Here is a 27,512-nt window from a genome sequence, read left to right as displayed (position 1 = left end):
CCGATTCGACCCACTGAATCAAAAACTTTGAATACACAATTTAGGCCCGAAAATGACAGATTTTAACAACAATATAGCAAATAGAATACGCAATACATACCAAATAATGAAAATTTAACAGAATTCACAATCCACAAAACACCAAACGCAATACAAATACAATTCAAATTCACACTCCATAATTCATAATGTATGTCCAACATTAGGTAGTGGAACATTGTTTTTACAAGTGCTTTTATTGTGGCCTGTGCCACTGCACCTTGAGCATTTTCTCCTTATGATATCCTCTCCTTGCGATGGAATCCTTAGCTTCTTTCGTCGGCCTGGCATGACCTTTGCATTGGGAGGATGCACAACTCTACTTTGGACATCTTCAGGAATAACCCACAACTCTTGAGGTTGTACCGGGTATATGGTATCTGAATAAGCATCCAACCATGTATTTCGAGTGTAATAACGAGAAGCCATGGAGTACACATTTAGTTTCAAGAAACGGCAAACTGCAACTACATGCTTGCAAGGTAGTTGCTCAAGCTGAAACTTCCTACAACTGCAAGTGTTATTCGTCAAATGTACGTGGCCGTCCATATCACCATCCACGACATTATACTCTACGTGATTCAGTTTCACAACATTCATCCTTGAAGCACATTCCAACCTGTGTCTCAGCTTCTTCTCGCCAAAGTCAGGGCACAATGTTGATGTACAATTCAAAGCAAAATCACGACGTTTACTGAACCATTTCACAAGCAGTTTGATGATTTCATCAATCAAATGCACCACTGGTAGCATCCTTGCAAACCGAAGGACTGAGTTGATTGACTCCGCAATATTTGTTGTCATTACATTGTATCGACGTCCATCCATATGAGCTCTAGACCACTTGTGTAATCCTGCACTTTCAAGATATTGAGCAACCTCATCATTTCCCTTTATCTTACGAAAATGACGATCAAATTCAGCGATACCATAAGATTTCGCAGCTTGTTCAAAGTATAGCAACAATTTATCACGTTTTTTCAGTTTGAAAGTGCGTTTCATGTTACCCTTCATATGGTAAAAGCATATGCCATGTTGTGCTGCTGGAAAAACGTTGTGCCACACATTCTCTATGCTAATATTCCGATCAGAAATAATCACAAGATTTGGACACTCACCAATGGCTTCATGAAGCTTACTAAAAAACCAATGCCATGATGCATCCGTCTCTAAATCCCCAATTCCAAAAGCAAGAGGATATATATTTCGATTTCCGTCAAATGCATTAGCAACAAAGAGGACACCCTTATACTTACATTTTAAATGCGTGGCATCCACAGCAATGACTGGCCGCATCGAAGATTGAAACCCTCTAATACATGCCCCAACAGCCATAAAAAAATACAAAAAGTTATTGTTCTCATCGGTGTGGATGTGTGTCCTTGTGCCAGAATTCACACGCTCTAATTCGTGACAATAAGCTGGAAGGAGAGAATATGCCTCCTCTACTGAACCTCTAGTGGACATTACAGCTAACTCCCTCGATCTCCAAGCTTTGCAATAATTAATGGTGACCCCAAAGTTTTGTTTTACATCTCTGATTATATCACTTGGTGTGTATATTGTGCGAGAATCTTTCAACTTCCGTTTCACTGCATTACCAACGAGTTTAGCACTTGCGTGACGATGCTTGTCATGTATAAAACTCATATCACATTCATGGACCGGATTATATTTCACAATCATGAAGTTCTTTTCTCCATAACTAGATGCACGAAGCCGCCATGGACATGGACCTTGAGAACAAACCACAACCAATCGACTCTTGCAAGACTGCTTCACCTTAAATTCAAAGTGACCTCTCACTGCTGCCAATTGTAACTTGTTGGACAATGCTTCCTTACTAGAGAAAATTTTCCCAACTTCCAATTTTGGATCCCAATTATTCCGTGAATACGCACTTTCAATATCTTCTTCTTCATCATTTACAATACCCAAATTGTGCACGTTTTGTTCACCCATTTGTCTCCAATTATGTCGAATAGAAAGTTCAGACGTTGTTCCGAAACCCGTCACACCCACTTGTGAAAATGTCTCCAAATGGGCCAAACTAGGAGGGGTTGAGTGCATTTGCAAGCCATTCATTTCTGTACCATTATCACCACTATGCATCCCCTCCATCCCTGTAAAATCAATCCTGTTTAAATATTCTGTTCCAGAATCACCATGTATATTACCATTGCTTTCAACTATGGCATTTGAAGAACAGGCCATTCGACTCATATCTGTCATGATATGCATACGATCACCTACGACATTTTTCACTCCTCTGTCTTCTATGCTCACTAGTAAAGGAGCCACTTTTGAAGGAATTACGTCACAAATGTACTTAATAAAAAATTTCACATCATCATTATCCTCAATCTTGATATGCTTACACTCATTCGAGGATATTGAAACTGAGAACTTTAAACAAAGCTTGTCTTCCCTGTTGTCTGTATTAACAATCTTATGCACCCTTTCCAAAAGCTCACCAAACGTGATGTTTCGCGAAATTATTACGCCTTTTGAGTCACCCCCTTCATATGTGCACATCTTCTTTGAGGTTACCCATTTTCCATTGTAGCAAACCAAAATTGCAATTGTGTCCATTTCTGACCATCATAAAATTTCCTTTTATTAACACATGTTAAGCTACCAATAAAAAATCTATCAACTAGTGGATAAACCATATGGATAAAACATCAATTAAACATCAGTAACCAACAATTTCAAAACATCAGCATTATGCAAAGTGAAACGGTTCAGCTAGCCTAGCTGTGTTTCAAGCTCCAGCAAGGAAGGCATGTGTCAAGAACTCTTAAAGTTAAAACAACCCAAAACCATTAACCTAGGGTATCATATTACTAACAAATTACTTACAAATTGCCAAACCTTGACTGTCCAAGGTTGTTTCTTATCGAATATCATACCACCCAAAAGAGTGAATATATCATTTTCAAGGAGATCTGTAAGTCCAAGTCTCAATCACAAAACAGGTATAAAGACAAATCATAAGCACAAAACAGTGTATCCAAGTCCAAGAGCTTAACAACTACAGGAAATAGTTGGTAAATTTCATTCAATCACAGAAATAGCAAGCCAAAACAGAAACCCATTAATGTCTCATTCAAAACAATGAAAGCAATCACCCAATAATCTCAATCAATTAAAGAAACCCAAAACAAAACAAAACCCATATCAGAACTCACCACAGTGATGATAGACGATGAAGTGTCGTGGCTTTGTGGTGGAAGACGACGACGGAGGTGGAAAGTCAAGACTGTGGCTTCGTTGTGGAGGCCGACAAAGGAGGTGGTGAGTCGCACCTTGGCTAGGGTATGGTTCCAAATTTGGGGTTCAACCTTGAGGTTGAAATCAGCCCCTACTTGGAAGATATAACTAAGAGGAGATAAAGTTAGGGGAGATTCTATGGTGGTGGAGGTGGATTTTGTGAGGTTTGGCAGAAGGAAGAAGAGGAAGAGAAAGCGTAAGGACTGTGGAAAAAAAAACACAATAAGCTGTCAATATGGAGTTTTTATAGGGGGTATTTGTGATGGAGTTTCAAAATGGGGGTAATATTGAATAAATTAGCTGCGCCAGGGGTAAAGCCGCCAATTTCCCTTAAAAAATAGCACAGCCGATAAGGTGCAGCAGGAATCTACAGGATCAGAGGGCATGGGAAAGCATCACTTTGTCTTCAAGATGGGCACTGACTTCCAAAAATATAAAATTCACAATCAGAAATTGACATTATTGTCATAGATTTTAAAGAACTATATATGCATACAAAAAAATGCCTTTAAAATGTGGTGCACACAAGGCAACAAAATAAGATGCCAAGTAGAAGTAGGCAAGTAGATGGCAAAACATCATTACATAAGATGCCAAGTAGAAATAGGCAAATAGATGGCAAAACATCATAACAGACATGGAGGGTTAAATTAGGCAAGATCTTGGGATAAGCCCAATTCATTATCTATACTTAGCTTCAAATCTAAACAAACCTAAAGTCCTTAGATAAGGCCCTATTTTTTAACTATTGTTGATTCAACAGCTAACTAATTTAATCCAACATTCTACAACTCGAGCAGAGTATTGCATTTCTCAAAAACCCAAAAAAGAAAAAAGGTCCCATAGCCAAAACATTCAAGACCCTTTTCTGTTAAAAATAGCCCATTTACAAGAACATTCTTGCAGATGGGGCTACCTCAGCTGATATTGTATTCTATTTTTGCTCATTGATACTTTTTTTTTTTGCCAGATTGCTCATTGATACCTTACCTTTGCTTTGCCTGTTGAAGAGAATTCTAGATGTTAAGAACAGCTGGTTTCCCAAAATAATGAACCACAGCTAGCATTTGCTTATTGTCACGTATGAACACTAAAAACACACATCATAAATACCTTACTTCCAAAGCTTCCAATCTTCTTTCACCTTTACCATCACTTTTAAAGACATAAAGAGAGGTTAAAAGAAATTGAAATTTTACGAATTCAAAATGGTTGAATGAAAACAGTTGAAGGAAAAGAATTCGGAACGTGGCGATTACAAGGTTTAAAACTTTGATGTTTTACAACGCTCACCCTATCAATCCATGAAATCTCAGTTACTTGTTTTTTGGTCTTACATTGCATGGTTTTCATTGGTCAAAATGTTTTCCAGGCTTCAACCTTAACCAACTGGACTTTCAATGTCTATTTTGAATAAGAAATTACTGGAAAGCAATACTAAGATAGTAAGTCACAAAATTCACTCAATGTCTATTTTGAATAAGAAATTACTAGAAAGCAATACTAAGATAGTAAGTCACAAAATTCACAGCTCAAAAAGAAAATGCTCTCGGTTGGAAACACATAAATACACAACTAAACCACATTGAACTGGGAATGTGTGGGTTCATATGATTTTTTTCTAGGAGGAAGAAGTGATTTGCCATACTTTCCCTTTGAGTCCCTTTGCGTCCTTTCCCTAGCTCCTTGTTTCTTCTTCTTCTACTTGGAGTTCACCATTCTTGCAATCTCTAAGTCACAAAATAATCAAATATATTGAAACAATTTATAGAAATACAAACATATGCAGGAAGCAAGCAAGCAAGCAAGAAACTTACGGCGTGAAGCTGAATTTGACCTGAAAATGCCAAGCTTTGCGGATGTACACATCGCGAACAGTTGAATGCAAAATCTCGATCTTGCTACTTCCTCCGCTTCCAACAACGATTCGGAACGTGGTGATCCACAGAGGCTGACGATCATTCCTCCTGTAGTCATAGGCAGTCTGGACAAGACAAAAATCCCAGCCCCCCAAATGAACCAAATACTCTGTCTGAACACCAAAATCCATGTATGAAGGGTACATTCTTTCCAAACCCGGAAGCACCAACTTTGGGGTTAAAGAATATGCTTCACAATCGAAGAAAAATTCAATAACCACCCCAAATATATTAGATGAAGCATACATTCGATTACCTAAAACCACCGCCCTCCCTCGGAAAGGAAAATGTGATAAGGCCATGCGACTAGATAAATCTGCTTCGACATGGCTCCATTCCTTAGTTCTTACATGAAATGCAATGAACTTAGATCCTAAGGCGCATCTTAACGAAAGCAAAATATTGTCGTTGTAAACAGCATAACCAACTATCTCCACTCTTTTATCAGAAATAAAGGAGGGAACAGGTGGAAGAAACTCCCAACTGTCATTGTGGGGATCGTACCGCTCAAACACTGATTCTGGGTTTGGCCTATACGGAGAGGTTATAGGAATTGCAAGATTATATAACTTATCATATGCAGAAATCACAGCTCCAAGTGGCTTAGGTACTTTGGGGCCCTCGAAGGTAGAGAATGACTTGTTTTGTATGTCAAAAACATGTCCCTTCAAGGAGTCCGGTGTCATGAAGGAGCGAAGAGGACTAACTTGCATGCCCTGTCTCAGCAACAAATACAACTTGGAGCCACCGAATAACTCTGTAGCATCACAGAGACAAATGTTCGGGATGGAGTAAGTCTTCTTGTTGAAGAAGGTGGTTACAGGATCAATCAGTGGGGCTTGATCTTTGCCATAATTAACTCCAATTGCTCCTCCTCCTTCCCCCATAATTTGTCCAGATCCTTTTTGGATTTGAATTTCATATATCTCACCTTGATATGGGCTTGCACAAGATGTCACCAATACATACAAAGATTTATAACCATGACCCTCCATGTACGCAAGTAAGCACGGAGAGACTGAAACAAGGTGATTAATTATTTAGCACAACATTGAAAGCCCAATGTAATGCAGAGAAAGACATAGGAGTTTAATTCATCAAGCTAAATAAACATATTTTGCAATTATATCAAATCCTAACTTCAACTGTGTGTTTGTAAGACAACATGTGAATTAAGAAAAATATCCGCACCAAAATCAGTATAAAATAAATAATATCTGCACCAAAATAGTATATCAATAAATATATGCCTATTCCTATTAGCCTAATGTCCACGGTCATGTTATTCAAGCTTTTGAGAAGAACAAGTAACGACAATAAAAGATTACAAAAAGACACAAATGTCATAGATTTCAAAACGTGTAGACATATCTCGATCTCTTTTGTATCTTCAACTCTACCCTCACTAGATACCAAAATCAAACCCTAATCAGTTATGTATATAGACTCAAGCAATTCAAATTGCGTCCAATAAAATGCAAAAGCAATATCAATACCATATCAGAAGAAACAGATGAAACCAAAAGTGAAATAAAAGCATCAAAAGAAACACAGATCGTTGACAACAAAAAAATATACATACGTGCACAAGGGATTGAGGAGATAAGAGATAAGAGATGCTGACCTGCTTTGGATTGAGAGGAGAGAGAGTCAGACACGGACGCAGACGCGAACGCGGAGGCAGTGGCGTTGGGCTTTACAGACGTTTGGATGTATTGGGCACTGAACTTGCTGCTTTGCAGGAAGGACCTTCTCGTGCAGGTTAATAATTGTCATGGTATTATAAACTATATTTTCTTATATAACCAATCGACATGTGATAATAATTTAATCAAATAAGTCATTTAATATAGATTGAAATTTAGATACATACCTGGATTTGAATATGACGATTTGATCTTGAGTGGTCTTTATGAATTTAGGACTTAGGGTTTTTCCTTTTTGGTGTTGAAATTCCTAAAATTGAAAGAATAACAAAAATTGTCAAAGAATTGAGAAAACAAAAAAAGAACCAAAGAAAAATTGATGGATGATGATGATTACTTAACAGAAAATAAGGGTGTATTCAATTTAGATTTTAAAAATTTTTAAAGAAGTTTAAAAGTTTAGGTGTATTCAATCACGATTTTATAAAAGTCTATTCAATTCAGATTTTTTAAACTCCATTCAAATTTGGATGTATTCAATCACGACTTTAAAAGACTTCATAAAAGTTTGGGTGTATTCAAAAACTCATTGATTTTAAAGGAAATACAAAAAGTGGTGGATTTCGTTTGATAATAGACTAATTTTAAGCCATGAAAAATCTTTGCTTCCCCCCAGAGATTTTGATAGATATATTATTTTTATGCTCAAGATATAATTTCACCACTTCTACTACCACTATTTTATCATGACTATCACCATAGCCGCCCCCGCCACCATCACCACCACCACAGTCATCGTCGTCGCCGCCACCACCATCGTCACCCCCTAGCACTACCACCACCATCGCCACCTCCACCACCACCACCACCCACCGTCGCCCCCACTATCAGCCCCACCTTCACCCCCACCACCACCACCACCACTATTGCCAACACCATCACCATCACTGCCTCTGCCACCACCACCACCTCCACCACCCTTACCCCTACCTCCACCACCACTACCACCCTCACTATCAGCCCTACCGTCACCACCACCACAACCACTGCCAGCATCATCACCATCACTGATTCACTGCCATTGCCATCGCCACCGCCACCACCTCCACCACCACCACCACCTCCACCTCCACCTCCACCATCACTATCACCCCCACCTCCTCCACCACCTCACTGTTGCCGCCAGGCACGGTCCTACACCCAGGCTAACCTGGGCTGTAGCCTAGGTGAGTTTATTTGTTGTAGGCTAAAATAATACCACAGTCCAGCCCACTTGACATCCCCATTCCAGCCAATTAAAATCCCATTAAGAAACCTACCCCGCATGTCTGACTAATAAGTTAATAACAATAAAAAAATTAAAACTAACCCCACACACAAATAAAATCTCATTAACAAACTTGCACTACACCACGTCTCACAAATAAAAGATACAAACTAACCCCAAACTGGATTTACAATTGAGACTTATGAATTATCAATTAGGGATTTTGTTAGTTTATATGTTTACATCTTCTATATATTATTCAATAGGTTATACTTTATATAAGCGTTATTTGTATTTGTATTTTGCATTAGATGCATTTTGAGGAGTAAGACTCATTATGTCCCCCATGTATTTTTTTGTTATCAATGAAATTCAATTTTACTATCAAGTTTTCTATAGGTTTGTATGTAAGGTAAATTTAGCCCACGCCACTTTGAAATCCTGGGTCCGTCCCTGGTTGCCGCCACCACCACTACCACCCCTACCTCCTCCACCACTACCTCCCCCACAAACCACCATCGCCACCGCCATTGCCATCACCACCATTGCCATCACTATAAACTCCATTAAAATCAATAATAAAATTCTAACAAACTCAATTAAAATCTATACACGAATTTAGCCAAAATCTATGTGGAGTTTGTAGAATTCAGTCAAACTCAATTAAATTCAATTAAACTCCATCAACTTTATAACTATTTTAAAATCATTTAAAATCTAAATTGAATACACTCTTTTAAGAAAAAGAAGAAGGCATTATGTTTTTTTGTTTTGTTTTGAGTTGAAGAAAAAACTTTTTTTTTTTAGGAGAAAGCATGTTTTTTTTTTCAAGAACGATAGGAAAGGGACGAGAAAGCGTTTTGGGGATATATATTTCTGCTGGTTAGTTAAAGTTTGATAATTCCCTTTTTTCACGTATTTCTGTTTTTTTTAAAAGCTTTTCTGTCAATATGTAGCACACTAGAATATAAAATATTAATATCATATAATACAAACAAAAACAATGTCAGGGGACCTGTCGCAAGGCCGCCCCGGCGCCCCCTCAGATCATGGCTTACCCGCGGTGGTTTAATCATATTCAACTAGCCTCTTACTCGCAACAAGCATTGTTACTAGTTTCTGGTGGTGCTGAGTCTTGGAGTAACTATGGAAATCTAATTGAAGATGTACGGGTTCTTTTGGTGCGGGTGGGTGTCACTGATGTTCTCTTTCAACCTCGACAGGGTAAATGGAGCGTTACACTCTCTTGCTCAATTTGGTTTGCAAGAAGGCAGGTCTTTTTAATCAGAAGAATCAACACCATTGTGGCTTTTATCTACTCTAGAGTCTGATATCAGTGAGCAGTAGTTACTTGTTAATCTAGGGGTGTGGTACTCTTTTTCCTTGGCCAGATTTTTCCCAAGGAAGCTAGGGACTGTTAGGTATAAAGGTTCGTCATACCATAAAGAGTTTTTCACATAAAAGGAAAGAACAGGATTTCAGGGGGAAAAGAAAACTTGTCTATTTCTCATTCTGTATATTAGGGTTTTCTGAATTTACATTCATCTTGTATAACCTTTACAAAAGAATAGCACATGTATATAGAACCTACATAAGAATAATCTAGAATAAAGAATATGCCTATATTCCTACTTCATCCATATCCAATACATGCTGGCTTTGTCCTGGATGAGTCTTGGGTGTCTTGAGTGATTCCTTGGTTGTGTGACTGTCCTTTTTCTTTGCTGCAGCCTTGGGTGTCTTTGAGTGTCTGTATTTTCTCCTCTATTAAAATGACGGACAATCTCATTACCTTTTGCATCCCCTCTTGGATAAATAAGTCCTCCCTTACAGCATGTCTGTGCTTCCTAGTTCCAACCTAAGCAAACATATATATTGTGGCTAGGTTTTTAATTTGACTTCCATTGGGCTTCCAACAATGAAGGGACAACTACCTAAAACAAATGATTTTATGCATTGATTGTGTCCGGCGAATCAAAATTTGCTGCATGACCTGTGTCCTTGATTCTCTCTAATTTTGATTTGGGGCATAAACAAAGTTATATATAACAAGTTAGAAACCTTAAGCAGAGAATGCTTTTCAAGAGAAAGAAAATTGAGACTACTCAAGTTACCTGAGTTAGAATAGGAAGGTTTGAATCTGCTCTTTTGGCCACCAAGTGTTCAAGGAACCCACTTGAAAGCATCATACTTATACACAGATCGATTCACTAACAGCCGTAGATCATGTGGACTTTTTGGTAAAAGAATCTCCAAAGCATCTGAATTCACACTCAACAGCTCATCCTTCTGTTCATCAGTCCAAACTACCCCACTACTCACAATCACAACATTCTCCACCATCTCTGGACACATCTCAGCCATCCAATACGCCACTAACCCGCCATAGCTAAGATCGTAAACCGAAAACCAAAACCAGACCTGTTTATTGAACCGCCTGTGGTTGGCTGTCCAGAAGTGCATGGTGGTTTGGTCATCAATGTCAATGGTACAAGGAGATAGGCCACATAGCCTAAAGTATAGTGCTACAAGAGTATCTGGAATTCTGAAGAACATTAAATCCCAGTCTGTCTTGAACAAAACTGATATGAGGCAGTGGAAAATTGTTGATGTGGCTGAGAGGTAGTAGGAGAATGCCAAATATAGTGTAATTGAGAGAGTTGAGAATGTATAATAAGAAGAACAAGATAGGTTTTGCAGAGAATTCAAATCTGCCAATTGAGTTTCTTACTTAGTGAAGGGTTAGATATACAAGTATACAAGGTGATTATTAGTTACAAACAATGCACAAGACATGGAGGGAAACATGGAGAGTTTCCATCCCTAAAACAAGGAATATGAAAACAAGGAAAAGTAACAAGGTGGTAGACAAGCCATTTAGGGATGTCTATGTTTTGTCTTTGACTTTACTAACACTCCCCCTCAAGTTGGTGCAAAGATATCACGCATGCCCAACTTGTCCAGTGAGTCATGGAAAACTTTACTTGATACGGCCTTCGTCAAGATGTCAGCAAGTTGGTTTTCCGAGTTTACAAATGGAAACTTGATTATACCCCTTTCTAGTTTCTCTTTGATGAAGTGTCGGTCGACTTCCACATGTTTGGTACGGTCGTGTTGTACTGGGTTATGTGCTATCTCGATAGCTGATTTATTGTCGCAGTACAAGTTTGTAGCTTTCAATGGTTTAATTCCCAGATCCTTCAGTAATTTCCGTAACCAGAGCAATTCACAAACTCCTTGAGCCATTCCCCTAAATTCTGCTTCAGCACTTGATCTAGCCACAACTTTTTGCTTCTTACTTCTCCAAGTGACTAAGTTGCCCCCCACAAATGTAAAGTATCCAGAAGTAGAACGTCTATCTGTGATGGATCCTGCCCAATCCGCATCTGTGTATCCTTCTGGGTTCATATGTGTATGTTTGGAGAATATTAACCCTTTGGCAGGGGCAGCCTTCAAGTACCTCATGATCCGAGTTACTGCATTCATGTGTGCCTCACTTGGTTGATGCATAAACTGACTCACCATACTCACAGCATAAGCTATGTCGGGGCGTGTGTGTGATAGATAAATCAGTCGCCCAACCAATCTTTGATACCTTTCTTTGTCAGTGGGTGCTTGGTCTGGATACATCCCTAACTTGTGGTTCTGCTCAATAGGTGTGTCAGCTGGCTTACAATCAAGCATTCCAGTTTCTGTTAACAAGTCTAACACATATTTTCGTTGGGATAGAAATATGCCATGTGTTGATCTAGCAACTTCTATGCCAAGAAAATATTGTAACTCACCTAATTCCTTCATCTCAAATTTACTAGCAAGGAGCTTCTGCAGATTCTTCATTTCTTCATTGTCATTACCGGTAACCACCATATCATCAACATAGATGATAAGGGCCGTAAGTTTGTCACCACGACGCTTTAAGAATAAAGTGTGATCCGAGTGGCTCTGAGTGTACCCAAAGCGCTTCATAGAATCTGTGAATTTTCCAAACCAGGCTCGTGGTGACTGCTTTAGCCCGTATAATGATTTTCTCAGCTTGCACACGGTGTTGGGACCAAGTGCCATGGAGATCCCTGGTGGTGGTTCCATATACACTTCTTCTTGCAATTCCCCGTGAAGAAATGCATTCTTTACATCATACTGCAAAAGTGGCCAATCAAGGTTTGCAGCCAATGACATGAGAACACGTACGGTATTGATCTTGGCAACAGGTGCAAATGTCTCTTGGTAGTCAATTCCATATGTTTGTGTATACCCTTTGGCCACTAATCGAGCTTTGTATCGATCTATGGATCCATCAGCTTTGTATTTAATGGTGTATATCCACCGACATCCAACTGGTTTCTTCCCTTGTGGCAACTGGACCATTTCCCATGTAGAATTCTTTTCCAGAGCTTCCATTTCAATCGCCATTGCTTCAGCCCATCTGGAATCTGTTATAGCATCCTGCCACTTATTTGGAACACATACAGTAGATAATTGATTGACAAATGATGCATATGACTTTGACAATCTATGAGTTGAAACATGGTTATTAATGGGATATTTAGATTTGGCAGTAAGGTCAGGACAATATTGAGGCTTGGGTTTTCCTCTAGTGGTCCTAGGTGGGAGAGTGTATGGTATAGCATTAGGTGCTTCGGGAATTACCTCAAGTGTTTCCTCATCACGAGACGACTGGTCCGATGGTTGAGAAGAAGGGGTTGTATTTTGTTGTTGATCGCAGCAACCATTTGAATTGTCTCCTCCGGGATCTTCACCAAATAAGAACGACAATTTTCCAATACCTTCATCGCTGTCCAAATTTTGAAGTTCACTGGTGCTTGGCGACCGGTCGCTGGATTCTGTGCGACCGGTCGTTTTGTCACGACGACCGGTCGCTTCTGGATTACGACCGGTCGTTTTGTCACAGAGTCGATCTTCATCATCGCTGGAGCAAGGCGACCGGTCGTGGTCAGTGCGACCGGTCGTTTCAGGAAGGCGACCGGTCGCTTCTGGGTTGCGACCGGTCGTTTTGTCACAGAGTCGATCTTCATCATCGCTGGAGCAATGCGACCGGTCGCTGTGGTCAGTGCGACCGGTCGTTTCAGGAAAGCGACCGATCGCTTCTGGGTTGCGACCGGTCGTTTTGTCACAGAGTTGGATATTTTCTTCCTTTTCTTCCTTCTCTTCATTCCTTCTCTCCCCCTGAAGAGAAGGGGGCATAGCAGCTTTAAAGTAGGATAAATCTTCATGAAATGTGGCATCCATAGTGACAAAGAGCTTACGAGTAGGAGGATGGTAACACTTGTATCCCTTTTGAGTTGATCCATACCCAACGAACACACATCGAATGGCACAAGGGTCCAGCTTACTTCTTTGATGAGATGGAACATGAGCATATACAACACAACCAAATATGCGAGGAGGCAGCTTGAGGACTGTAGGAAGAGAGACATGACGAGCCAAGGTGTTCAGTGGAGTTTCAAACTTCAAAACACTACTCGGCACTCGATTAATTACATATACTGCAGAAAGAAGGGCATGTCCCCATAAGTAGTGAGGGACCGATTTATCCAGCATGTAAGCACGAGTAACCTCAAGTAATTGTCGATTCTTTCGCTCTGCGACACCATTTTGTTGCGGAGTGAAAGATGTGGAGGTTTGATGAATGATGCCTTGGTCCCGAAAGAAATGTGCCAAGACATTGTTCACATATTCCCCACCATTATCAGACCGGAATACTTTGATGGAAGCTTGGAACTGTGTGGTAATCATAGCATGAAATTCACGGATTGCAGCGGAAACGTCACTTTTATGAGCTAGTAAATATACCCAAGTCATGCGAGTACAATCATCAATAAATGTAATAAACCATCTTTTGCCATTGGAAGAAACTTTAGCAGGACCCCAAACATCAGAGTGAACCAAATCAAAAGGGAATTCCGTTTTATTATCACTTAAGGGAAAAACAGTTCGATGGCTTTTGGCCAATACACAGGTTTCACACTGAAACTGAGAATGATCTAGGCCACGAAACAAAGACGGAAACAAACGTTGAAGATAGCCAAAGGATGGATGTCCTAGACGACGATGCCAAAGCCAAATCTGATGTTGATTGCGAGCTTGTGAGCTGGAACCTTGAGTATGAGCTGCCCTTGGTGGTGAAGAGACCGTCAAGGAATACAACCCCCCTCTTCGTTTACCATGCCCAATCGTCGCGTGAGTCGTGAGGTCCTGAAAAAGACAATGGGAAGGATAGAATGTGGCATAACAGTTATGTGAGTCAAGTAATTTTCCAACAGACAGCAAATTGCAATTGATGGAGGGAACAAGTAGTGTATGAGATAAAGATAAGGAAGGGGAAAGTGATATAGTTCCTTCACCAGCAACATTAGAGGGGACTCCATTGGCACTAGTGATGTAAGGATGACGAGACTTAGAAGATATTGTGGAAAACATAGTAGAGTCAAAAGTCATATGATCAGTGGCACCTGTGTCAATTATCCATGTAGTGGGTTGTGTACCTGATTCGGAGTCGGAGAGTAGGGTGGAAGATGGAGAGGCATCAGTAGTTATAACACATGCTGCCTTGGGTGTTTTGTTGCGGGATTTGAAAGCATCCCACCACTCAGGATAACCATGAAGCTTGAAGCACTTCTCAACAAGATGATCACCACCACAATGAGTGCACTTCTCAGTTCCCTTTGCATTGTCAGTTTTGGGACCCCGGGGGGGAAGTCCGGAGGACGTACGGTGTGGTGGCCGATATGGCTTGACCGCCATTGCACTCCCACCGCCAAGCATGGAAGATTGGCGATTATCTTCTTCTACCACTAGTGCATAAGCTTCAATGACTGCTGGAAGCGGATTCATGGCAAGAATCCGACTACGAACGGAATCAAAGTTGGGATCGAGTCCTCCCAAAAAATCGTACACACGTTCCACCTCAAGTGCTTGTTGGTGAAGAGCCACATCATCGGGATTGGTATGTTTGCAGGGACGGAGGCTGTCAATTTCCTGCCATATTATGTGTAATTTTTCGTAGAATACATTCACAGGTTCACCACTTTGAGAGGTGGTGACTGACTGACGACGGAGTTGGTACAACTTGGAGCTATTCTGTGTGACAGTATATGTCTTCCGAGCTGCGTCCCACACCGCATAAGCCGTTGAGCAGTGATCAAATAAGGCACGTACATTTTTGGTCATGGAGTTGAGGAGCCATGACTGCACCAAACAGTTGTCTTCATCCCAAGCTTCATAGCTAGGATCATCAATGGCAGGGGCAATCTTTTTACCATTAATGAAACCAGCCATACGACGAGCAGTGATGGCCAAGCGAACACTACGAGACCATGCAGGATAGTTGGACCCATCCAACTTATCAGGAGTAATTGGAGAGTAGTCATGAGAGGACCGGGGTGGTGGTGGTGTTGTGGAGTCGATCTTGGTGGAGTCGATTTTAGAGGAGTCGTCCGTGGAGTCGTTGATGGAGTCGTTGGTGTCACCCATGAGGTAAGTATATAAAAGGATGTAGAGGAAGAAATAGCTTAAAACTTCAGCAAACAAGAGCACAAAAAGGGCTTGTGATCAAGACCAATTTTGAGGCAAGGCAAAGTATGAGGTAGGAATAATATAACAGCAAATTATGGGCAAGGATAGGTAGAGATTTAGGCAAGAACAAGGTTATGCAGAGGCAACCAAAATCGATTGCTCTGATACCATGCCAAATATAGTGTAATTGAGAGAGTTGAGAATGTATAATAAGAAGAACAAGATAGGTTTTGCAGAGAATTCAAATCTGCCAATTGAGTTTCTTACTTAGTGAAGGGTTAGATATACAAGTATACAAGGTGATTATTAGTTACAAACAATGCACAAGACATGGAGGGAAACATGGAGAGTTTCCATCCCTAAAACAAGGAATATGAAAACAAGGAAAAGTAACAAGGTGGTAGACAAGCCATTTAGGGATGTCTATGTTTTGTCTTTGACTTTACTAACAGAGAAGACATTCCAAAACTTTTGGTAACCCATGGAATTGATTTTTATTGTTGATGGTCTTGCTGTACTTTTTCCCTTGGTTTCTAATGCAATATTGTTTATTGAGTGTCTTCATAAACTAAGCTAATTTACACAAACTTACTAGAAGACCAACCAACATGTATTATATTTTAAAAAACCGAAATTGTTGACATGTGAGTCGAAATCTGGGTAGAGATCTCGTATTCTTCTTTTTTAAGAAACCCTTGTTTGTTTACCAAAAGAAAACCAATTACAAAAGCATGCTTATATAAGTATTTTTGGGTTGAAAATGTGACATAGTTTGAAATCGACTAGAGAATGGAAAAACTTTTGTTTGACGTTTACTAGCTACCAAAATTTCGAGGTGGAATGGAGTGCAAATTCAATGCAATAAGATATATCCAATATCAGAAATTGACATGATATATTTTCCCAAGATAAGTATCAATATTCGTAGTTGAATTGTCATCATGAGTTTGATTCTATGAGGTGTTTGCATGTGATGAACTTTTTCTCATTCAAGTCAAGCACAACTCACGTAATTGAGGAATGAATTAAAGAATTATGCTAGCAACAGTGGCCACACGCACAGATGACTTCCAACTATTAAGAAGCCTATTAAGTTAAATGTGTTCTTTCAACTTGAGATGATACAGTGTGGTAGCCTAGGTGCCATAAATTTTATAACTAAGATGAGTGTGATCGTTGGTCATGCACATTGATTTCTAACCATAGATGCATATGGACGCATGCACCAACGACCCATATACAAACAATCCTAGCAATTTTCATCTTATAAATTGTTCAAAGAAAGTCCTTTAACCTGATCACAAGCACATCAATTTCGCTTATTGGTCATATCTCTATATGGTGTGACCGTGTGAATATATCTCCCATTGTGTTTGCTTGTTTTGTGTAGGGAGTGAGTGACACAAACAGCAATTTCTTGACAAACAAAAGTTACATCAATATTCAAAGCTTGCTTGCTTGCAAAAGTTAGACCATCTCACAGCTGTAGCTGCATAAATTAATCAAAGATGACCCATAAAGCAAGCATAACCCTGTTTCTGTGTTTGGGTTTCTCCTCATTCCAACTTCACCAATAACATGAAAATATCCTACTTATATACACATTTTTGCTCCATCTGTGGCCAGCAGCAGTCTCTGTTTAACCCAAAACTAATACATCATCCAATAGATTTGATAATGCAAGTCTGCCACACTAAGAGTAACCCAAAACAAATGAAGTTATCAGAGCATTCAGGGAAATGGGTGAATCCATATTTACTGCATGACCTGTGTCCTTGATTATCTCCACCTTTGATTTTGGCCCCAACTGCCTGTAGATTGAAAAAAAAACATTAACAATAGGTTCAGATTGGTTTCAAATCCTGATTAAATTTGATCATGAAGATGAAATAAATTAGTTTAAAGACACCTTTGCAGCTGATAGGCCAAGTACACAGGGAAGACATCATCTTTGTCTCCCCAAATTATCAGTGTTTCCTTCACACAAAAATAACATTCATTTACAAGACTGAAGAGAAAGATTAATTAGGCTAAGTTTTTAAATTATGGCTAAGTTGATTACCTGAGTTAGAATGGGAAGGTCTATATCTGCTTTTTTCCTCAGCAAGTGCTCCGCTAGCTCTAATTTCTCCTTCCTGTGTTGTTTATAGGTCACCTGCATATGCAGCATGCAAACCTTTATAAAATTTAGGAATTGATATATCTCACAAATTCAATGCTATTGGAATTATAGGAATTAGTGTGACGGATAAATGTTCACCGACCAGGCACATCAATCATTACGTTATTGACAATTTGACAATATAACATGCAATTATGCCATGACGGATGCCAATACCACTGAAGAATAAATAACTATAATCTACCATGTAAGGGGGTGTTCTAAAACTGAAGGAATTAGACTCACATTGATGAACCCATGAAGGAAAATATCAGGGACCCACTTAGAAGGGCCAGGTTTGTGCATTGTCAGATTCACCAAGAGCCTCAGATCATGAGCACTTTCAGGTACAAGGAGATTCAATGCATTGCTTCCAACCTTATTGATCTGCTCTCTTTTCTGCTCATCTGTCATCCCAACCCCACAACTCACAACTACAACCTTCTCCACCAACTCTGGATACATCTCAGCCATCCAATATGCCACATACCCTCCATAACTTATAGAGTAAACAGCAAATCTCTCCACCCCTAATGTCTTCAACGCTTCTGCCACACATTTTGATTGGAAAACCTCTGTCCTTTCTGGCCTGTTGGTGTAGGATTTGCCAAAGAACAATAGATCAGGTATGTACAGATTGAAACTTTGGGAAAGTGAACCCACTTGATGGATGAATTGCCACTTTGAATTGCCACCATACCCATGAAGCATTACAAGAGCAGGCTTATTGGACCTCCTAGAATTTGCAACCCAAAAGTTCATTGTAGTTTGGTCATCTAATTCAACTGTGCAGGGACAAAGACCACATGATCTCAAGTATAGAGATAAAAATGCATCTGCAAGTGTGATTAGGAGTGTGATTGGATTCAAATAAGGAAAAATGGAAATCAAGAATTGAGAAATGGCTATGATGGTTGCAAGGTAGAAGGAGAGGACATTATACAATTTTGGGTAGGCCACGGCCATGGATTAGAACTGAGAATATGAGTGCTCTCTGTGTGATTGCTTTTCCTCTTTGGCTACTTACATTGGCATTTTGTGCTATGCTTCACGCATTCACCATACAAGACTTAAAAAGAGAGTGAAAGACATCCCCCATTTGTGAGGTAGAGGACAATTGTATAACCCACATGCATGTTCTTTTGGATGATGAAACCAATCATGCCAACCTTAAAATGACAAAAAGGAAACAATGAGATTGATCTGTAATTGTAAGGATATTAGGCTGGAGAGTGCGAATAACGGTAATTCGTGTCAGTCTCGCATTTTTGTAGGAGTGAATTAAGTACATTCCTGCAAAAATGCCGGTGATTGTTAGTGAGTTCTTATTGAATTTTTCTTTTCTCTTTTTTAATACTTTCTCTTTAGATTTTTTTTAAGAGATGTGTCGTTATGCCAATGACAATTGGGAATCATATAAAACTGAAGATACCTCAACTAAGCTAATCACTTTTTAATACTTAGTGACGCAAAAGTTGGCACTTTTCACACTAATTAAAAAGCATGTGTCATCTGGGACCAAAAGAATAGCACAATCGATAAGGTTCAGCAGGAAACTACAGGATCAGGGCATGGGAAAGCATCACTTTGTCTTCACGATGGGCACAGACTTCCAAAAATATAAAATTCACAATCAGAAATTGACATTATTGTCATAGATTTTAAAGAACTATATATGCATATTAAAAAAATACCTTTAAAATGTAGTGCTCACAAGGCAACAAAATAAGATGCCAAGTAGAAGTAGGCTAGAAGATGGCAAGACATCATAACAGATTTGGAGGGTTAAATTAGGCAAGATCTTGGGATAAGCCCAATTCATTATCTGTACTTAGCTTCAAATATAAATAAACCTAAAGTCGTTAGATGAGACTCTATCTTTTAACTATTGTTGAGCTAACTAATTTGATCCAACATTCTACAACGCGAGCAGAGTATTGCACATCTCAAAAATCCAAAAAAAGAAACAAGGTCCAATGGCCAGAGCATTCAAGACCCTTTTCTGTTCAAAATAGCCCATTTACAAGAAAATTCTTGCAGATGGGGCTACCTCAGCTGATATTATATTCTATTTTTGCTCATTGATACTTTACCTTTGCTTTGCCTGTTGAAGAGAAATCTAGATGTTAAGAAGAACAGCTGGTTTCCCAAAATAATGAACCACAGCTAGCATTTGCTTATTGTCATGTATGAACACACACTAAAAAAACACATCAGAAATACCTTACTTCCAAAGCTTCCAATCTTCTTTAACCTTTACCATCACTTTTAAACCCATCCCACCATTATTTTCATAATTTAGTCCCCTCATCTTTCTCATTTTTGCACTTTTTGGACGGCTGTCTATCACTTTTGTCATCCAAATACAATCATTCCAACCTAGATTCCTTAACCATGTCCTCCTTCTTAGCTCTCTGTATTTATAAATCTCCAGCCACATCTGATTTTATATATAGCTCATCATCAAGTTGGTTTTTCTCCAAGAAAAAGAAAAACCAAGCTTGAGTTTTTACTATTGAGCCCACCAATGGCTGCTACTAGCTATGCATACACAAGCCATAGCTCATCTCAAAGATCAACAGCCCTGGTGCTGGCTCTAGTATCTGCAATTGTACTTTCACCATTATATGTGACAACCAGAAAAACTGATGCAAGATATTATGAGACAAAATGGAGCTCTGGGTTTGTCCTTCCCATGGTCCTTGCTGGACTTATCATTGCCATTAAAACCACTTCTTCATCATCAAGTTCATCATCTTCATCAGCTCAAGGAGATTCTTTTGTTCCTTCTCCTGAACCTTCATGGGTGCTAAGAATTGGGAGCTCAAGCTGGGGGCTTGCTGGGGTTTTAGTATTGCTGATGCTTGTGCTTTCATGGCAAGGTTCTGTTCAAGAATTCTTGTGGAGATAGAGAGAGAAAAAAATTAAGTCCAATTCTATCTGTTGTTTTCACTTTAATGGATTGTACTGGAAAGTTATATTATATCAAATAATGCAAGTGGTATTAGTTAATGGAGATTTTTCTGCTTCATTCAAAATGTGGGTATTGCAATTCTCTGTGAAAAAAGTGCACAAACTGAATAATTAGCTGCAGTTATACTTCTAATACTTTTAGCTCAATAAACTTGTACCCTAACAATGTCTTCAATTTTCCTTCTCCTCCAATTCGAGAAATTTTTATATGTTCCGTGTACACTGACTACTTGGTGTACCCTCCAATTTTATTAATAAAACCCAAAACCATACAAAGATGAAATTGCTGTCAACTGTGCAAACCAGAAAGTGTTGTGAACTGTAGCTCCACCATGCCTTCAATTTCCTTCTTCTCCAATATCGCTTTTAATATCACTTTTATACATAAAAATAAAAAACTGTAAAACTAAATTAAAATACAAGGTAGATTCCACTGCCCCCAAAAAATATATATATTTATTATAAATAAAAAAATTGAAGTTGGGCCTCATTCCAACTTTGAATGGAGGAAATGCTAAGCCCAAAAAGTCTTAACACTCTTCCATTGTCCCCAATTACCCAAACTCTCTCTCTCTCTCTCTCTCTCTCTGTCTCTCCCCATTTCCTCTTTCTTCTCCCGCGCACCCATCAGCAAAGCCCTAGTTTCAGTTTTATTCACTCATCACTGCTGTGTGTCTCAAGCAAATCCCAAGTCACAGAAGCCTCGATATCTCTAATTGGACGGCCATACAAAATCAGGTGAGCTACCTACTCTCGTTCCCTGCTGATTGTGCCTCTCTCTCCATTTTGAAATTCTTTGATTTTGGTAAATTTTATTTTGGATTTAGTACTTAGGACTTCCACTGAAGAAATTTGACATAAAATCCAGTACATCAATAGATAAATTCTACTTTTTTACCGAGCAGAATGGTTTTTGTGTTCTGGAAATAATCATATGATATAGGTTTGAAAACTTTCTCTTGTTCGATGGACACAATTGTAATATAAAATTCAACCTTTCCGTGTGCAAATTTGTGGAGGTACTGATGTGAAAATTTCCAATAAGCAGGGAAGATTGATTTGCGCCGTGAACCAAAATTTGATGCCTTTTTTATTTTTTTTATGGAACCCTTTTTGTATCTTGATAAAATTGACTCTGGTTGTGTATCCTTTTCATTTTTGGTGCTACAATATTTAACTTGCAGTGGTAGCAGCCTCTTTCATTGTTCTATTTTCTGTTCACTGCTTATTTGCCTCGAAGTTTTGTATATTCATCAATTACTGCCTCAAATTTGTGCTAGTTTGCTGTTCTAATTGTGTTATTTTGCTCCTCGAAATACATATTTCTGATACTGCTCTATGTCCAGGCTATTCTTGCTACAGTTTCTATTGTCCTTGGAGTAACAGAGCGGTGTAGCTTGCTGATTGTCCAGATTGTTGAAAGAAAAAGAAGTGTAGTAGTTTAGAGGTTTAGCCCATCCCAACTGCTCTGGCCCTGCCTCCCTGCCTAGCAGAAGTACCCAGAACCAGGAAATGGCAGGGGAAGATGAGGACTTGCCCAGAGATGCAAAGATTGTGAAAACGCTGTTAAAATCAATGGGTGTGGAGGAATATGAGCCTCGTGTTATTCACCAATTCTTGGAACTGTGGTATCGATACGTGGTTGATGTGCTCACTGATGCACAGGTCTACTCAGAACATGCTGGTAAGCCCGCAATTGATTGTGACGATGTCAAGCTTGCTATTCAGTCCAAGGTTAATTTCAGCTTCTCACAGCCCCCTCCAAGAGAGGTAATATATTTCACTCCCTTCCATTTCTTCAGCTAAATTTGAGTTCATATAACAAAATTGTATAACACTATGCATAAAAAAAAATGTACCCTTCTCGTTATGAAATCAATCAGCTTATGTGTGTTATTCAGCCATTATGGTACAAATTTTGACATTGTTAAGCAAACCCATCATCAGGTGCTACTGGAGTTGGCTAGAAACAGGAACAAAATCCCATTACCAAAATCAATTGCGGGGCCTGGTGTGGCATTGCCGCCTGAACAGGACACATTGATCAGCCCAAACTATCAACTGGCAATCCCAAAGAAACAATCTGCTCAAGCAGTGGAAGAAATGGAGGAAGATGAAGAACCTGCCGAACCCAATCCGCCCCAGGAACAGAAGCCCTCTGATCTGCCTCAGGGTACTCCCCAAAGGGTATCCTTTCCCCTTGCTAAACGCACCAAATGAGAGATTACATGGTACATCAATCAGCCTATGGGATTATAGTCCACAGATGTGAGATGAGACAGTTGTTCACTTACTAGGGATTCTGACTCGTATTGGATCTGTGTACTTGTAAAAGAATGTTCAGTTTAAATATTATGTTGTTTACTTCTGTAGTCGTTCTTTCACAATTATTTGAATGCTTTACGCCATATGGTCATTCATAGTGTTTTGAATCATTAATTGATTATGTGAAGAGAGCATGAGGCTTTTGTTTTCCCCCCTTTCTACAATTCAGGCTCAGGAAAGCTTACAAATGATCAACATCATGAGAGATTTTGTACGTTTTCTCCATCAGTTTCAGTCATCCGACAAAATACAGCAACTTATTAGAAGCATGCATTAAGCATAATGGAACCAATAAGATTGGAAAGGAGTATCATGAAGCATAATATTGCATTCAATATGTGAACTTCCAAGATAAACCGTTTTAACACCTTGTTGAATTCGGTTAGTCATCAAATAACAGAACCATGTAGCTGTTCTTTACAAATGCTTTTTTGATTTATATACAAGAATGACTAAGTGTCACTAGATACACCATAAATGAGAGACAATCGAGCAGGGGTCAACTTCTCCAACCCACCATACTACTAGAAGCAGGCCCTGTACTTGATACACTCATGCCCTGGTCGTACATGCGCTGAATCTCTTCCCTGTACTCTGTCAAAGACTTATCAGGAATTGCTGGAGTCAGCTCCACCACATCCCCCATCTGCAGCTTGCATGTAGGATCACTCACTGCCGCATGGTTCAGCCTAGGCCTCAGTTCTTCCTTCAGCGGGAACCCGTATGGTGTCCATCTCAGGCTCCCTCGCCCAGTTCTTTCCAGCAGATCCATGATTGTAGAGTTTGTAGGAAACTCTTGAACAGACATCTGCATAATTAGAACAAAATTTCGAGGTGGAATGGAGTGCAAATTTAGTGCAATAAGATATATCCAATATCTGAAATTGACATGATATATTTTCCCAAGATAAGTATCAATATTAATAGTTGAATTGTCATCATGAGTATGATTCTATATAAGGTGTTTGCATGTTACGGACCTTTTCTCTTTCAAGTCAAGCACAACTCACGTACTTGACAAATGAATTATATGCTAGCAATAGTGACCCACAAGCGCATATGACTTCCAGCTTTTAAGAAGCCTGTCAAGTTAAATGTGTTCTTTCAACTTGAGATGATGCAGTGTGCTAGCCTAGGTGACATGAATGTTATAACTAAGATGAGTGTGATCATTGGTCATGCACAGTGATTTCTAACCATAGATGCATATGGACGCATGAACCAACAACCCATATACGAACAATCCTAGCAATTTTCATCTTATAAATTTGTTTCCCTCTTACGGCCGGGTAGGCCGACGGAAGGAGTTTTGGTCCTTCTTCTCTTGAGATGCGTAGGCGTGCCACCACCAAACCACTTGATGGCTTGGATGGAAAGATTGTGTGAGTGTGTTTGCGCTTCTGACTTCTTAATCAAACAATTGATCGACCAAGCAAGGAACCTCCTCTTGGCCTAGGTTCTTTTTCTTCCTTGAGGTCAAGGATGATTGAGCTTTGTATGACTATTTTTAGGATTTTTGTGATAAGTGCAGCAAATGTAAATACAATAAACGAAATGACAGAAATGTAAATGCGATTAAGTAGATTAAAGCGATAAAGACTTGAATTAAATTCGAATGTAAAGACAATTGGAATTAAATTGCAAGAAAGTAAGCTTACACTAGAAAAACGAAGAACTCTGATAATCTGAATAGCTTGAAAGATAAAATCCTAGACTATGAATTGAAAAGTACAGGATAAAGAGATAGATTTTGTGTGTTCAGTTGGCGGTCCTCTTCTTTTCTTCTGACGATCAATTTATAGAGCTTCCTTCAGCTCATGGGTTTGGCCATTAAATGGCCTCAACTAACTTTCATTGAAAATCCTTTCAAAATTAATGTCTTCCGGAGCTCTAGACATTTAATGAGAATTTTCCAACTATCATCGACTCCTATGGTTGGTCAGTAAAATGAGATCAGGATAGTAGGGTGGCTACAAATCTTCCCAAAATTAATGCCTTCCGGAGCTCTAGGCGTGAATTTCCTGACAATTTGTTTCTCTCACACTCTTGCTCAAACACCTTGGAGAACTCAATCTACCCTTGGTATTTCATGCACTCACTAGCTTCCAACTACTTCACCTCTCTCTCACAGCTGCACTTTTGCCTTTATCTTAGCTTAGCTATATCTTCGACCAAAGATGAGAACATCTTGAAACAAGTCCTCAAATTAGGCTTCCATGTTTCCTGCAGGTTGTTCTCTCCTTGGCCAATCAAAAGCAACCTACAACAAAAGCCCTCCATGAAAAACACCCAAGGAACCCAAAGAGAGAGGTTCCTTGTATCTTTTAGTTGAGCCAACTTCCTCCAACAGATCTTTCCATCCAACCGAGGATTTTTCCACTCATCCGTCCGGATCTTGGTCGTCCGAGGATTTTTCCACTCATCCGTCCGGATCTTGGTCGTCCGAGGATTTTTCCGCTCATCCGTCCGGATCTTGGTCGTCCGAGGATTTTTCCACTCATCCGTCCGGATCTTGTCCGTCCGAGGATTTTTCCACTCATCCGTCCGGATCTTGGTCGTCCGAGGATTTTTTATGAAGTCGACGGAGGATTTTGCCAAATAATTGGTGGGTGGGTCTAATAATACCAATCATGACATATACATATATATATAACTTAAACAAAAAGCAATAGGCCAATTGGTGGCCTCTCAGTCATCTTCAGAAAATTCCCACGCCATTTTCATATATATATGTATAAAAAGTGATTGTAATCATGCAAACACTAAAGCAAAGCTTTAGCCTTCCCGTCACTTTCTCCCACCAACACATAGTTTTATATTGAAAAGTTGGAACCCTTTACTTTGTTTAGCATCTTTTCTCTTCCCTTTTGCAGAGAATTCTTACGCCCCATTCATCAATTGCATCTACTCCTCCAACTTCCCATAGCCAACTTGTGCATGCATTCCTTCATACTGACTATTTGGATGGTGGATTTTTAACCACACTCAAACAAAATTGTTCCAAGAAAGTCCTTTAACCTGATCACAAGCACATCAATTTCGCTTATTGGTCATTGTTGTGTAGATACAGCTTCACCAAAATGGATTCAGTTGCATCCTCAACTTGTGATACTCGCAAGTGCACGAACCGTTCGGTAGTATAGCGTATGTAAGTGCGAGGTCGATCCCACGAGGATTGGTGATTGAATGATTCAATTCATTTTCCCTACACAAAACAGAAATGAAAAAGAAGGGAAATAATAAAACAAGGAAGAAAGAAAATAACTAACTCAAGCAGATAAGTTCCCAAGTTCAATTAGATTAACGGATTGATTCTAGCTAATGTATGATTAAGCCATGGTGTGTGGTCATAACCTTGTGTTCCTAATTCCCTAATTTGATCATTTGTTGTCTAACCTAAAATTAAGCATTAGGAACCCATTAAGCATAGAAGAACAATTTAAACAACCAAGCATGTATCTAATCCCTGTTGTCGAATGTCCATACATACTCTTCCTATTCATAGTTCAATTCGAATTAAAGTATGGTGTCTACTCTTAATTCAAACCAAGATAGCTAACATGCAAGCCTAAATGGTGATCAATCATTCAAACTAGCATATTAACTTATAAGCATAATGAATAAGAACAAAAATCATAATTGAAACTTGGAAACTAATCAAACTTGAAACTAAAGAAAAGAATTTACATAACAATGAAAATTAAAGTAGAACTTGGAAAGACTTAAAGGAAAATTTCAGCACAAAGATCTCATTATAACAATTGAAAACTAGAAAGAGAAACTAAGAGAATTTGAGGGAGAGAAGGGAAGGGAGCTCTAGAGAAGTGTTTGAGAGCTCCCCCCCTTGGGGTGTTATTACAAGCTTAGAGAACATCCCTATTTATAGGCCTAGGGGAAGTGAAAATCAGAATTCAATAAGACTAATGCATACAACACTTGAATTATAAAATCTGAAATGGTTGATGCACTTGTATTAGAAAATCTGAAATGGGTGATGCACTTGTATTAGAAAATCTTGAATTGGTTGATGCACTTCACCACTAAATCCCACCAGCAGCCCTAGCTCATCTTCATGTCACCATGACCAAGCTTCCAACCAGAAATGATAGCTCATACCTAGCTCACCATGACCAAGCATCCAACCAGCACATGCTGAGGTCAGCATGACCAGCAACTTCAAGGGCTTACAACTTGGGCTTCTCTTAATCAAATTAGGACTTTAAGCACTCTAAATTGAAGTTCAGAATGTCTTCTTTCCAGCCATATGTTATTTGGGCCAATCCAAGGTCGGAGGAAGAAGTTAAGGCCGAAACAAATTGCTAACTCATTTTCCGCGCTGATAAGATCCATCCTGAGCATGGTTCTGTGTTTTGCTA

General features: G+C 39.3%; 4 protein-coding genes and 1 pseudogene across 11 annotated transcripts; 1 reads left to right on the top strand and 4 right to left on the bottom strand.

Annotated features, from left to right (window-relative positions):
• Positions 1-95: 95 nt before the first annotated feature.
• On the bottom strand, positions 96-3,367 carry LOC110761042 (uncharacterized). Its single transcript, XM_088251091.1, has 2 exons — positions 3,231-3,367; positions 96-2,633 (listed from the first exon to the last, which is right to left on the bottom strand). The coding sequence occupies exon 2, from the start codon at positions 2,629-2,631 to the stop codon at positions 184-186; it is 2,448 nt and encodes an 815-aa protein (XP_088107217.1). The 5' UTR covers positions 2,632-2,633; positions 3,231-3,367; the 3' UTR covers positions 96-183.
• Positions 3,239-7,246, bottom strand: LOC148295452 (uncharacterized). 7 transcript variants are annotated; one of them, XR_015834680.1, is made up of 4 exons: positions 6,856-7,090; positions 5,150-6,249; positions 4,961-5,040; positions 3,239-3,734 (listed from the first exon to the last, which is right to left on the bottom strand). XR_015834680.1 is itself a non-coding variant. In XM_088251095.1 (4 exons), the coding sequence occupies exons 2-3, from the start codon at positions 6,224-6,226 to the stop codon at positions 4,991-4,993; spliced, it is 1,149 nt and encodes a 382-aa protein (XP_088107221.1). In that variant the 5' UTR covers positions 6,227-6,249; positions 6,856-7,087; the 3' UTR covers positions 3,242-3,734; positions 4,961-4,990. The 7 variants fall into 7 exon arrangements, 5 of the variants coding, with proteins under 5 accessions (XP_088107221.1, XP_088107220.1, XP_088107219.1 ...); XR_015834679.1 differs by having other exon boundaries at positions 3,240-3,730; XM_088251095.1 differs by having other exon boundaries at positions 3,242-3,734; positions 4,961-5,042; positions 5,130-6,249; positions 6,856-7,087.
• Positions 7,247-9,922: 2,676 nt separating this feature from the next.
• LOC110768903 (uncharacterized) lies at positions 9,923-10,700 on the bottom strand (annotated as a pseudogene).
• A 6,241-nt stretch (positions 10,701-16,941) lies between these two features.
• Positions 16,942-19,184, bottom strand: LOC110768890 (uncharacterized). Of its 2 annotated transcripts, XM_021972762.2 has the most exons (4): positions 18,085-19,179; positions 17,740-17,832; positions 17,587-17,654; positions 16,943-17,488 (listed from the first exon to the last, which is right to left on the bottom strand). In XM_021972762.2, the coding sequence occupies exons 1-4, from the start codon at positions 18,802-18,804 to the stop codon at positions 17,371-17,373; spliced, it is 999 nt and encodes a 332-aa protein (XP_021828454.1). In that variant the 5' UTR covers positions 18,805-19,179; the 3' UTR covers positions 16,943-17,370. The 2 variants fall into 2 exon arrangements, with proteins under 2 accessions (XP_088106190.1, XP_021828454.1); XM_088250064.1 differs by lacking the exon at positions 17,587-17,654 and having other exon boundaries at positions 16,942-17,488; positions 18,085-19,184.
• A 2,162-nt stretch (positions 19,185-21,346) lies between these two features.
• On the top strand, positions 21,347-23,183 carry LOC110768893 (transcription initiation factor TFIID subunit 9). The gene is made up of 3 exons (XM_021972764.2): positions 21,347-21,549; positions 22,158-22,581; positions 22,759-23,183. The coding sequence occupies exons 2-3, from the start codon at positions 22,324-22,326 to the stop codon at positions 23,029-23,031; spliced, it is 531 nt and encodes a 176-aa protein (XP_021828456.1). The 5' UTR covers positions 21,347-21,549; positions 22,158-22,323; the 3' UTR covers positions 23,032-23,183.
• The last annotated feature ends 4,329 nt before the right edge of the window (positions 23,184-27,512 follow it).

The sequence above is a fragment of the Prunus avium genome, chromosome 3, assembly GCF_965620075.1.
Source record: "Prunus avium chromosome 3, drPruAviu1.hap1.1, whole genome shotgun sequence".
Lineage (NCBI taxonomy): Eukaryota > Viridiplantae > Streptophyta > Magnoliopsida > Rosales > Rosaceae > Prunus > Prunus avium.
The sequence above is the reverse complement of the archived record's forward strand: the minus strand, read 5'-3'. Positions and strand labels throughout refer to the sequence as shown.

What these genes read in the sequence shown, in the direction of transcription:
- LOC148295452 (XM_088251093.1), bottom strand. Translation starts at nt 6,226, where the DNA reads ATGGAGGGTCATGGTTATAAATCTTTGTATGTATTGGTGACATCTTGT. An exon ending in GTCAAATTCAGCTTCACGCC is followed by an intron (nt 5,043 to 5,129) that starts GTAAGTTTCTTG and finishes TTTGTGACTTAG; the next exon opens with AGATTGCAAGAATGGTGAAC.
- LOC110761042 (XM_088251091.1), bottom strand. Translation starts at nt 2,631, where the DNA reads ATGGACACAATTGCAATTTTGGTTTGCTACAATGGAAAATGGGTAACC.
- LOC110768890 (XM_021972762.2), bottom strand. Translation starts at nt 18,804, where the DNA reads ATGGCCGTGGCCTACCCAAAATTGTATAATGTCCTCTCCTTCTACCTT. An exon ending in ACCTTCCCATTCTAACTCAG is followed by an intron (nt 17,655 to 17,739) that starts GTAATCAACTTA and finishes TTTTGTGTGAAG; the next exon opens with GAAACACTGATAATTTGGGG. An exon ending in TTGGCCTATCAGCTGCAAAG is followed by an intron (nt 17,489 to 17,586) that starts GTGTCTTTAAAC and finishes TTCAATCTACAG; the next exon opens with GCAGTTGGGGCCAAAATCAA.
- LOC110768893 (XM_021972764.2), top strand. Translation starts at nt 22,324, where the DNA reads ATGGCAGGGGAAGATGAGGACTTGCCCAGAGATGCAAAGATTGTGAAA. An exon ending in CACAGCCCCCTCCAAGAGAG is followed by an intron (nt 22,582 to 22,758) that starts GTAATATATTTC and finishes ACCCATCATCAG; the next exon opens with GTGCTACTGGAGTTGGCTAG.